General features: G+C 41.3%; 1 protein-coding gene across 2 annotated transcripts in view; it reads left to right on the forward strand.

Annotated features, from left to right (window-relative positions):
* The window catches only part of MAP3K13 (mitogen-activated protein kinase kinase kinase 13), a 140,592-nt gene that overhangs the window by 115,901 nt on the left and 11,305 nt on the right, over positions 1-13,386 (forward strand). For both annotated transcript variants that reach the window (XM_007529804.3, XM_060172099.1), the window contains 3 exons: positions 8,285-8,394; positions 9,819-9,935; positions 10,651-10,788. In XM_007529804.3, coding sequence (XP_007529866.1) covers positions 8,285-8,394; positions 9,819-9,935; positions 10,651-10,788 — 365 coding nt within the window. The remainder of the gene's footprint in view (positions 1-8,284; positions 8,395-9,818; positions 9,936-10,650; positions 10,789-13,386) is intronic.

Consider the following 13,386-nt stretch of genomic DNA (forward strand, 5'->3'; position numbering starts at 1 on the left):
GAAACCACAGATTATCATTCTTGAAAGTATACATACTCAATCTTGAAAAAAGAAATGGGGGGGGAGGGGGAAATACTATCATAAGCCACTGAGACAGTAGATCTGCATATACTTAGAAAACTTTCAATTCCAAACAGGTTTTACTTGTCTTCCTAGAGTATCTCTTCTGAAGCTGCTGCTGCCTTAACTAAGAACGCGTCATGTTTATCACACAGCAGGGACTTGGAAATAGCTCACCCAGGAGAGGGAATGATGTCTCCCTGTATGTGAGACCAATCACTGTCTTGGAGCACCACGGATGGTGAAGCAGTACTATCGAGTCTCTTTTCTCTCCCGTGCATTTGTGAGGCCTTTGGTTTACTTTTTAGCACACACACACACACACACACACACACACACACACGCACACGCGCACACGCACACGCACACGCACACACACACACACACACACACACACCACACACACACACACACACACACACACACCACACACACACCACACACACACACACACACACTAAAAATAGCCACTTTGCAGTGCAGCCAAACAACCGTAGCACCTTCACTTATACAAACTCACATTTGTTATCAATACATGCAACACTGAAATTAAACTCAGAAAAGGAGAAGTTGTTTCAGAGCAGGAATGTGAGAGAAAGGAGGGGAGAGAAAGTACCGGGAAAACTGTACTGGACAGGGTGGAGAAAGTATTGATAGCTCACCTGGAGAGTGCATCTGCTTTGCCATGCTCGTGACCCAAGTCTAAGCCTGACCCTCTGCAGTGAAGGCAGCTTTGGTATTGTCATGTCTTTCCTTGTCTCTTTGTCTCTTTCTACCTGGAAAAATAAAATCGACTCAGAGTCCTGGTGCTCTGATGAGGACCAAAAAAAAAAAAAAAAAATTACATTGGCTGTCTTTTAATAAGTCATGAAGTCTTTCAAAAATTTCCCCTCATATAAGATTTTACCTTTTTCTTTAGATTACCCCAATTATTCTACCCATGTTTTTTCCTAGAACAATTTCAAGTCTCTACAGGCTGACTTATTCCTAGATCTGAAATTCATATTATTTCTAACTATGATAATGAAGATTTTATGAATTAGCAAGTGTGATACTGATTAAAAAAAAAAGCAGTACTCTCTAAGTCTAAACTCCTGTCCTATGATCTTAGATAAATTTCTCTAAACCTCAGCTTTCTCACATAGACAATGAAAGCAAACATATATTCCCTTCCATATGCAGTTTTGGTGAGGCTCAAAGATGTAAGAATGCAAGTGTATTGAAACTAAAGAGAATTATTCCAGGAGGTCGGGCAGTTAACCTGGTGCACCAGGTTAAATGCACATCTCACCACGTGCAGGGACAGGAGCTGAGCCCCCACTCCCCACCTGTGAGTGTTGGAAGCAGAGATGCAGGTATCTCTTTCTCTCGCCCTATCTCCCTTCCCCCTCTCAATTTCTCTCTGTCCTATCAAATAAAAGAGAAAGAATTTTTTAAAAAGAAGAAGAAGAAGAAGAAGAAGAAGAAGAAATAGCCACCAGGAGCAATGGATTCATAGTGCCGGCACTGAGCTCCAATGATAACCCTGGAGACAATAAATAATAAATAAAAACTAATTATTCCACTGTGAGATATTTTTCACCTTCCCAAAAGTTATAAAGAGTAAGCCTCCGTTGGTTTGTTTCTTTCTGGGTGCCTTTTCTAGTGAGGTCCTGGCAGATCTGTGGTGGCAGGTAGGCACCGACTGTTATGTTCTGACTTTATTCTCCGCCTATGGGGAAGAGCTGGTGCTTTAGCTCATGGCTTTGTCTTTCCATAGCAGTCTTGAACCTGAGCTTTCCCTTCCTGCTAACAAAATCCCCTCTGAATCAGTGGTTTATTAGTCTCTGTCTTTCATCTTCCCCCTCCCCACTACCCTAAAATTGGAGTCAAGAGTGCTGGCAAGAGCTGGACTGACTCCTTCCAGAGAGAAAAGTGCTTCACCCCTTTCTCATCAACAGTATGTGCATTTGATGTGGCATATACAGATGAACAAAACCACGGATTGCAACGCAGTGTTAGATTCTTCCAAAGCTGTTGTTTCAATCCAAGACAATAAGCCATTTCTCCAAGTTGGCAGTTACTGCTTCTGGCACTCAATTACATTTGATATGAGTCTGTGAGAGGAAATATTTAGCTCCATCCTAGATCCCAGCTGCTGGTTGGAACGTGTGCTTCAAGCACTTTTATTTCCTTTTGGAAAGTGCAACTTTGACCACCCAGAAGCTTAGGGGCTGGGAGTCACAAAGACACTAAATTTGTTGTCAGGATGCATCATGGTGCCTTAAGGTAACTTTTTTTTTGCCTCCAGGGTTATTGCTGGGACTCAGTACCAGCACTATGAATCCAGTGCTCCTGGAGACATTTTTTTTCCCCTTTTACTGGATACGACAGAGCGACATTGAGAGGAAAGAGAGAGATAGAATCCTGCAGACCTGCTTTGCACCTTGTGAAGCAACCCCCCTGCAGGTAGAGCTTGAACCTAGATCCTTGTGTGGGTCCTTGCGCTTCATACTATGTGCACTTAAGCAGGTGTGCCCCCTTAAGTGTAATTTTGTCATAGCTGATTAGGTGTCTCCGTAGAGGCGGACACTCACATGGGGGGGAGCAGGAGAAAGGGCTCATGTGCCAAGAGTTAGGCTGGCTGACTGCTAAGGCCCTTCTGACTCAGAATCCATGGTTCTGCTTACTTAGTCCTGCTTCTGTTCCCTAAGCTAGGCCAGAGCTGGCTCAGCTACCTTTTTAAAACTAATATAGTACAGATACAAAATTTTCCATTTTTTAAAATAACATATTTTAGTGGCACTAATCTTGTTCAACATGTCAAGTGATCACTACTCTCCATTTCAAAAAGTTTTATCACCCCACTAGGCAGTAACTTCTCCCCACTCCCTTTTCATAACCCCTAGTAATCTCTGTTCTACTTTGCCTCATGAATATTGAATATTCCTGTTCTAGATACATAAGTTAAATATTTTTCCCTTCTGTGTCTGACTTAGCATGTTTTTAGCTTTCATATGTGTGTATGATTAATACCTTTTGGTGACTGAGTATTATTCCATTGTGGATAAATCACATTTTCTTTACATTTTAATTTATTGTTATACTTATTTCATGGACGAGAAAACACTGCTGATTATATAACTGGAAAACTGATTTATCTCTCCAAATATGATTCCTTCAAGCTCCATACAAGATGGGGTCAAGAAGATGAATTCCTAGCTGTGCACTAGTTTTTAATAGCTGAGTACTAGTCCCTTGTGTATATATATCACAATTTACTCAGCCACTTTTCTGTTGTTGGACACCTAGGTTGCTTCTAGGTTTTGGCTGTTACAAATTGTGCTGCTATGAGCATAGCATACACAAATCTTTTTCGATTGGATATGTTTGTTTCCTTAGGATATATACCTAGGAGAGGAATTGCAGGGTGGAGAGAAAAATAACAACAACAACAAAAAAAAAAAACAAAACACTAGATGCCATGGCCTTTCCCAGACCTTATTTGGAACAGAGAAGGTTCCATTAATGGTAATATCATCCCAGGTTGCACTGGATTTTCCCCTTAGCTGCTTATACAGTACCTTTTAAAAAGATTTACTTGTTGTACATGAAAGAGAAGGTTTAATATGAGACAGAGAGGTTAGTATAGCATTACTCTGGCACGTGCTGAAGACCAAGTTGAGGACCTTGGGCATACAGGCCCAAGGCTCCATCAGTGGAGCTATTTTAAGAAATATTTTTATTGGGGGGAATTAATAGTTTACAGTAAGTATAGTTGCTGGTACATGTGTAAAATTTCTCAGGTTTCTGTAAAACACTCTCTCCCCAGCATAGGTACTCCTCCACCATCATGTACCAGGACCTAAAAGCTCACCCTCCACGCCAGAGTCCCTTACTTTGGTGCAATATACCAAACTCAATCCAAGTTCTGCTTTGTATTGCTCTTTTGTTCTAATTTTTCAACTTTCATCTATGAGTGGGATCATCTCATAATCATCCTTCTCTGCTTATCTCGCTTAACATGATTCCTTCAAAATCTATGCAGGCTAAGGTGAAGAAGGTGACTTCACCATTCTTAATAGTTGAGTAGTGTTAAAAAAAATAAAGCTAAATAGTATATATTGTGTATATAGACCACAGCTGTCTCAACCATTCACTTTTTGTTGGAGCTATTTTCTTAGCTGCTATTTAGTACCTTTTGATGCACCCTCTACACTCTACTTTCACCCACCATGAGTGTTGTGGAGGAATCTCTAGTGATTGACAGGGATCTCAAATAACCTCATATTATCCATCATTGACTCTGGCTAAGCATGTTAGTTCTCTACCTAACAACTGCTGAGTATGACTTCATTGGTTGTTACTGGTTTCTGATAAGAAACTGAAGTCCCCATCTTTTATTTTCTGGGTGTTGCCTTATCCTGAAGGTACTGACATCACCCATTGGAATCTAGTGTTTCCTACAACAAGCTCTGGACTTCTCAAGATTGCTGCATGTTGTTCCATTTATGTAATGAACTTTTCTTTTCCTGTTGAGTTATGTATTGTTAAGGGTAACATAGGAATACTGACTATGGCCCCCGTTTAAAGATATTTCTGTGATACAATGGAAAAATCCCTCCACTCCTATGATGCTGACTTCCTTTTAGATCACGTTCATGTAGAACTTCTCCTCCCCTCCCTTCATGATGTCCTTTCTCAGAGGCTCCTGCAGTCCCAGGCATTAGGCCTGCCCACTCTCTCCATTCCTCCTAATAGGCCCAGACATCTGAATTTCAAGTGCAAGTGCAAGTTAGAATTACTATTACAGAAAGATTCTGAGTATGTGTGATGGAATTCCAAAACTAACACCTATCTGTGATATGACACAGGGGAATACAATACTACTTAGAGCCAGGTGTTTTTGTGACATGTGCTGTTCCTTCTTTGCAGGAGGGGGCTTCTTTGTGAAAATCTACTTCCTCGGTAGAGTTCAGTCTTCAGAACGTTCTCTATACTTCCCAAATCCATAAGCTAGATATCAAGACATTGGCTTCTTTAAGAATTTTTTTTCAAGAACAATCTGATGTGATATCTGATTCCTCACCACCAAAGGGAGGTGTTTCTTCTCCTGATACCCTCTTGGTACTGGCAGACAGAATTTTGCACAAAAGGGGACATTGTATTTTTTATTATGTATTTTTAAATAGGAGAGACAGAGATAGGGAGAGAGAGACAGAGGAAGAGAGAGAGAGAGACAGACAGACAGACAGACCAGAATACCATCCCAGTACATGAGATAACAGGGCTCAAACTAGGAGTCTCAGGCATGTTGAGTCTTGTCATCTATCAGTTGAGCTTTTTACCAGGGTGCAAAGAAGGACATTTTGGGTTCCATTTTCCCTCCCTCTCCCATGGTCTCTCATTGGTTTAATAACTCCTATGTGTCCATCTTTGGTCTCTTAAATCTCAAATGTTCATGACTTTGATATGGCTGACCCAGCAGTACCTGGAGTTTGAGTAAGTCTGCATTTACTGCTTACATACTCTCAGAGACTGTTACCAAACAATGGGTAACAAGTACATTCTAGATCTTAGCTTGGCTGTGGTGTTGCTTGACAGGTTTGGTTCCCAGAAGTGGAATGACAGAAATCTCTTCCAATGGTCAGTCAACATATACTTATGAAAAGCTAGCATACTACAAACAGATAAGCAGGATTATCACTTTCTAAATAATTGCAGTATAATTTTCTATAAAAATAAATACAGAAAGTTTAGGGAGAAATCTCCTGTAATTTTATAATTACATAAACATAACTTCCTTCATGACCAAGAATTTTTTTGTGTGTAGTTTTCACTGCTCGGGGTAACCTTTTTCAGGTAGAAAGACACAGAAACAGAGGGCGAGAGGGAAAGACAACACAGCACTGAAGTGTGCCGCCAGTATTGGGAGCTGGGTTCAAATTTGAGTCATGCACATAACAGATCAGACACCTTCCCAGGTGAACTATCTTGCCAGCTCTGACCTAGAGACATTTTAAAATTAGATATTGATTAGAAGATTATAGCTCTAGATGAAGGTTAGACTAGTAGAAACATTTAGTTGCACAGCTAGCCTCCACTAGAAATCTTAATCTCATTCCTTTCTTGAGATGGCCCTATATGTAATTTGAGGAAACCTCTTTTTTTTTAGCTATTTTTCTAGAAAGTGCCTATAGACCATACTCAAACAGATTTTCCTGTCCCCTAAAATTTAGATAAAATTGCCTTGAAATTCTATTCTGTGGAGAAAGCTCAGTGTCCTTTCTAGCAGTCCTTGAATTCCTGGAACATTTATAAATTTATGTTCGCTTGGTCTTCCTAAAATTCTTGGTCTCCATTGCTGCCACCTTGGGTTATGCTGTTCTATCTGGTCTATCATTGACCCAAGTAAGAAATTCAGCACCTTTTCCCATTACCATGGGAAGCAGTGTCGATAAATGGAACTACCATATGATCCAGTATTTCACTGCTTGCTATTTAACCAGAAGAGATGAATTCACTAACTTGAAAAGGTGTTTTTTTGCAGCATAGTTTATAATAGTCAAGATATGGGAGCAACCTAAGTGTTCATTCATGCAATTATGGATGAAGAAATGCCCATAAAGAAGAACTAAATCTTACCACCAGTGACAGAGAAAGACAGAATACTATATGATTGCACTTCTGTGCGAAATCTTAAATAACAAAAATAAACCGTACATAAGAAGGAGCTCAGATCTATAGAACAGATGGATAGCTGCAAGAAAAAGGAAGTGGAGTGGTTGAAATGAAGAGAGTCAAAATTACAAATTTTCAGTTCTAAAATAATTCCTGGAGATGTATAGTGTGGTGACTATAGCTAACCATAATGTATATTTTCAAGTTGCTAAGAAAGTATAGTATATCTTTTTTAAAAAAATATTTTATTTTATTTATTTATTCCCTTTTGTTGCCCTTGTTGTTTTATTGTTGTAGTTATTATTGTTGTTGTCGTTGTTGGATAGGACAGAGAGAAATGGAGAGAGGAGGGGAAGACAGAGAGGAGGAGAGAAAGATAGACACCTGCAGACCTGCTTCACCACCTATGAAGCGACTCCCCTGCAGGTGGGGAGCTGGGGTTCAAACCAGGATCCTTATGCCGGTCCTTGTGCTTTGCGCCACCTGCGCTTAACCCGCTGCGCTACAGCCCGACTCCCCGAAAGCATAGAATATCTTAAAGTTCTCACAAGAAAGAAAACCATAATTATGTATGGGACTGTGTATTAGCTGGACTTACTGTAGTAATTTCATAATATATATAAATATTGAATCGCAATATTGTGTACCTGAAAATGTTATGTTCATTATATCTAATTATTTATCCTCTGACAAGAAATTCATATTCATCACCTTTCTTTTAAAATTATTTATTTAGACAGAGAAATTGAGAGGTAAGGGGAAGATAGAGACACGCAGCTCATCCACCATCTTAAAAGCAAAAGCCGATTGTGATGGCAGGTCTGCCAGCTGTGATATTTCCTTTGGCCAGTGTTGAAGGAAATTCGAAAAGAGACAGCATTGCATATTGGCTTAAATGCAGGAAATGGGGGGGGTCTGAAAGAGAGCTCAGTAGGTAGAGCCCAAATTTGAGCCCCAGAAACACATGGGTAGTACTATCCTCTGGTGCTATTGTGTCTTTCCCTCCCTCTGTCTCTCTGAGAAAAAAAAAAGTCCCAGGGCAGTGAAGTTACACATACATACACAATGCCTTGGGTTCCCCCCACCCCAAATGGAAAAACAAAAACAAATAAACAAAACCAGAAAATAGGGGTGTGGTAGGGCAGTGGGGCATCCAGTTGAGCACAGATCTTTCCATGCAGAAGGACCTGAATTTAAGCCACCGCTACCTGCACAGGGGAAGCTTCACATGCACTGAAGGAGGCCTCTTTATCTTCCCCTTCCCTCTCAATTTTTCTGTCCTAACAAATAAAATAGAAAGGAAAAAAGAAAAGAGAAAGGAGGAGGTGGTAAGAGGTGGATTCACCAAGTCCCAGAGGTAACCCTGTTGGCAATAAAACAAAACAAAACAAACAGAAAACAGAAAATTGAGTCAGGTGTGCTATCAACTAATATTTATGAAAGAGCAGTTCTGTAAGGCTTCTCAATAGAAGCGTGCAGGACAAGGAAACCATGTAGGTCCAAAGGCTTTACCAGGAACTGAAACTCCTAGAATATCAAAAAATTCTAACTTGACCTTGTCCAGGCTGAATGGAGAGAAGAAGTGAAGAAACACTTTGAGAAGATCAAAAGTGAAGGCACCTGCATACACCGACTGGATGAAGAGCTGATCCGTAGACGTAGGGAAGAGCTCAGGTCAGTGGATGTCGCCCCGTCCCCCCACCTCTCAGGTCTTAGCAGGAACACACACTGCTGTTTACATTCTTCTCACCTCTGTTCTTTATTGTCACTGGGATTGTGGCAGCAGATACAGTGGGGATTATACACGGAGATTGTAAAGATGTATTCCTGGAATTTCATAAGATTGTCCACCAACATAAGTCAGTAACATTTTAATTTTTTTTAATTCACCCTCTTTTATATTGGCCTGTCACCTTCCCCTAAGTTTGTTATCCTCCTTTGTTTTATTTCAGCAACTAAGATTTCTGATTGCAATTCTCTTTTCTCATTCATCCTCTGTCCTATGTAGTCTTTGGTGTCAAGGTTCTTTTAAAATTTGTTAAGGGAGGGCTGGGCAGTGGCACGCCTGGCTAAGCACACAGGTTACAGTGCACATGGACCCAGGTTGGAGCCCCCTTAGTCCCCACCTGCATGGGGAAAGCTTTACAAGTGGTGAAGCAGGGCTGCAGGTGTCTCTCAATCTCTCTTCCATCCGTCTTGATTTCTGGCTGTCTCTATCCAATGAATAAAGATAATAATAAAAAAAATCTGTTAAGGGAATTAAGACATCCTTACATCACCACTGTACTAAGTAGGGCCAGTGCCATGGGTAAGTAGAAATGAGCAGTGTCGGCTTTAACTGGATATTTCCATTAACATCTGAGTGTATCATACTATTTTCTTAGGGAGATATTACCAACAACACACGATGGACACTATGAACTACACACAGATCACATTCAGGTTCGCTCTGTAACTATATAGGACCCTTAAGGACAAGCCAAATAATAAGCTTGAGTTTCCCATCATCCACTACACTTCGTCTGAGTCATTGCACTGGATAAGTGAGCCTGTGTTGCCATGCACTGAACACAGCTTCAAAACCAGCCTCCATTGCATTGGAGAAAACTTTGGTGCTGTGGTGTCTTTCCCTCACTGTCTGTCTCTATCTGAAAAGTCAGCCCAGAGTGGTAAAGCCCCTGTGATGACAATAAATAAATAAGTAAATAAATAAATTAGAGGGGCTGTTAGACAAATACTTTTGAGATAGGCCTTCGTGATTCTTATTTCATCAGTCCTTCCCCTGCTTGTTGCTGGCTTTGAAAGTGACTGGGATCCATGTGGATTCAGTCGGCTAGGAAGGATCGTCAGTTTCCCCAATGAATGGGTACTCACGGGATGCACCACGAGAAGGTCGATCCAATGACCCACATAGTCAATGACTGCCACCTCTCCAGATTCAAAGGAGGTTTCAAAACTTTAAATCAGGTTCAACCTGCCGCTGTTGACTGGCTACGGAAGAAGGGCAAAAGCTAGAAGAAGTCCTCTCCCCCCCCCCCCCCCCCCCCCCGCCCGTTAGCTGGTTTCACTGATCCTGTTTGTTTTTGGCTTTTGTTAAGGCACGCTTTGGATATTCGTGAACACTATGAGAGAAAACTCGAGAGGGCCAACAATTTGTACATGGAGCTGAGTGCCATCATGCTGCAGCTGGAGATGCGGGAGAAAGAGCTCATTAAGTACGTGAGCGAACCACTGTTTGTCCTTGGGCGGGCTAACCAGTCAGCAAAAACGCATTTGCTGTTCCATGCGGTTGCAACTCAGAACCACAGAATGTTTTATTCATTTCCTTAGCATTCTTGAAGGGACGTGCTGTATCCAGGTTCCTGCTGCTGGCAGTGCTGACAGTTATGAAGGATAGTACCAAGCTGGGTATAGAGAAATGGGCACTTGTTGAAATCTACAGTTGCACCCTACTGAATGGTACTGAGTGAGTTTGTGCGTGTGTGTGTGTGTGTGTGTGTGTGTGTGTGTGTGTGTGTGTGTGTGTATGAATCCTCATTTCTAGAAGAGTCTGTTGCCCCCCAGAGAAGCAAGGTGCTGCTGGTGGTGTTTAAAGAAATTCCTGATAATCAAAAGAAAATTCTGATCCGCAACAGCAGCAGCTACAAAGGAGCCTGACCTCTACCCCTGCATTCTATGTCCCCAGTGTGAGCTGGGGGAGGGAAGGTTCGCTTCTGAATTCATCCATGAGCTGAGGAGCACAGTGAAGTTAAGTTGGTTTAGATTTAGTAACTTTCTTCTTCCTATTCTATTCGAATAGCAGCATCCTTGTCATTCAAATGGCCAGTATCTGTTAGGTGTAAACAGGATCCTCAGCCAGACTGTGAAAACACTTTGTCCACCTCTTCTGTCTGCAGTGACTGAGATGAAGTTTTTCCTTTCATTCTGCAGGCGTGAACAAGCAGTGGAAAAGAAGTACCCTGGGACCTACAAACGCCACCCTGTCCGTCCAATAATCCACCCCAACGCCATGGAGAAACTCATGAAGAGGAAAGGTGTGCCTCACAAGCCTGGCATGCAGACCAAACGGTGAGACATCAACACCAGCCTGCTATTCAGATACATAGGAGACTCTTCTCACTGAAAAAGAAAAACAGTTACTAACAGCTGGAGAAATGGTTCAGCTGGTAGAGTGCAGGACAAGTCTGACTGAGACTTCTGGTTCCATCTCCAGCCCTGACATGTTCAAGGTGGATACGCAGGCTCCCCCTACCTCTCTTGTATATTTAATATTAAATAAATCAAGTAAATCTAAGAAAGCAGCACAAAAGAAAGCACACTGTCAAGTGATGATGGGTGTAAGCACTCTTCTTCAGCATTAGCAAAGGTGTTTCTAGAGAAGGCAAAATAGGAGGGCTGGGCAGATAGCACATGGGACTTGCATGAGAGAAACAGATTGGATCCCTGGTACCACCAATAGCCATCTAACCATTGCTCTGACCAAAAAAAAAAAAGTGTGGGTGATAGATTTTACTATCAGAGCACATTTATTGTCTTAGAATAGTGGAAAGAAAAATGAACTAGCAGACAAGACAAATTCAAATTCTGGCTCAGCCTAATATAAACTGTGATTTAGACTGTGTCATCTGACCTCTTTCAAGCTCATGGTATCATTAGATCACAGGATTTCTTCTTTTGACCCCTTAGTGACAGAATTTGGTTAATCATAATTCTTGGTTTTTGTAGGGAGGGCCCACTTTAATTTATTAATGTAATTCTTTTGAATAATGATTTGTAAACCCACTACAAAAAAATCAGAGGCTTTGATGTTTACCTATATCCCCTTGTTACATTTCTGTATGGAACCTCTGTGAAATTTAAATAAAATAACATGTTATACCACCTAGACAGTCACAGGTGCTTTAAGAATGGGGTTTTGACTAGATATAAACCAGATCCCCAAGATAGAGCATATGTTCACATGTATCCATAAACTAGGGCAAAATATATACCTGAAAGCAAAAGTACACACTAGTCTGCAGTGAGTAACCCCCCCCCCCCAACACTTCATCTGCACTATTCCAGCCTTTAGGTCCATAATTGTTCAACAATTTGTTTGGCTTTGTATGTTAACTCTCTTTTCAGCCACCAGGTTCCAGATGCTAGCATGATGCTGACCAGACTTCCTTGGACAGACGACCCCACCAATGTGTCCTGGAGCTCCGCTTCCCCAGCGACCCACCCTACTAGGGAAAGAGAGAGGCAGACTGGGAGTATGGACCGACCAGTCAACGCCCATGTTCAGCGAGGAAGCAATTACAGAAGCCAGACCTTCCACCTTCTGCAACCCACAATGACCTTGGGTCCATACTCCCAGAGGGATAAAGAATGGGAAAGCTATCAGGGGAGGGATGGGATATAGAGATCTGGTGGTTGGAACTGTGTGGAGTTGTACCCCTCCTACCCTACAGTTTTGTTAATGTCTCCTTTTTAAAATAAAAAAAAAAAAAGAATGGGGTTTTGAATAGCTAAATATTCCTTTTTTCCTCAATGTCAACATGTTTATATTATACAATTTTAATCTTAGTATCTTCTTCCAGATAGTTTTTTGTGCATTAATTACACTACATTTAATGTTATTTTATTTTACTTTACTTTTTATTGCCACCAGAGTTATCAGTGGTGCTAGACAACCATTCTTCCTCTTTTTTCTTTTCTTTATTAGATAGAACAGAGAGAGATGAAAGAGAAAGAGAGAAATGAAGAGATAGAAAGGGAGAGATAAAGAAAGACACCTGCAGACCTGCTTCACCACTTGTGAAACTTCCCCCCTGCATGTAGGAAGCTGGGGTTTGAACGTGAGTCCTTGTGCATAGTAAAGTGTGCACTTAACTAGGTACACCCCCACTTTTTAAAAATTTTTATAAATAAAAAGGAAACACTGACAAGAACCATAGGATAAGAGGGGTACAACTCCACACAATTCCCACCACCAGAATTCTGTATCCCATCCCCTCCCCTGATAGCTTTCCTATTCTTTATCTCTCTGGGAGTATGGACCCAGGGTCATTATGGGGTGCAGAAGGTGGAAGGCCTGGCTTCTGTAATTGCTTCCCCGCTGAACATGGGTGTTGGCAGGTCGATCCATAGTCTCAGTCTACCTCTCTCTTTGCCTAGTGGAGCGGGGTTCTGAGGAAGTGGAGCTCCAGGACACATTGGTGGGGTCTGCCCAGGGAAGTCCGGTTGGCATCATGTTAGCATCTGGAACCTGGTACACCACCACCTTTTATAGTCTCATTCCTGCCAAGTGATTTGCAGGCACCTTCAAACTAGAAGCTAGGACAGTAGATTCTAAAAGCTCTCATTAGTTTTATCCATTTCACCCAGTTGCCACCTCTGGCAACCACAAATCTGCTCTCTTACTATATCTGTTCTATATACTAGTTTTCTAGTAATGATTCTCGTGAGAAAAAAGATTCTATTGTTAAAGAAAAAAATGCAGAGGAGGACCTAGTTGGGGTTGAATTGTTATATGGAAAACTGGGAAATGTTATACATGTACAAACTATTGTGTTTTGCTGTCAACTGTAAACCATTAATCCCCCAATAAAGAAATTAAAAAGAAAGATAGACACAAAACAAACAAAAAAACAAAACAGGCATCGCAAAGTGATATATAACTCTAAG

This window comes from Erinaceus europaeus, chromosome 14, assembly GCF_950295315.1.
Source record: "Erinaceus europaeus chromosome 14, mEriEur2.1, whole genome shotgun sequence".
Classification (NCBI taxonomy): domain Eukaryota; kingdom Metazoa; phylum Chordata; class Mammalia; order Eulipotyphla; family Erinaceidae; genus Erinaceus; species Erinaceus europaeus.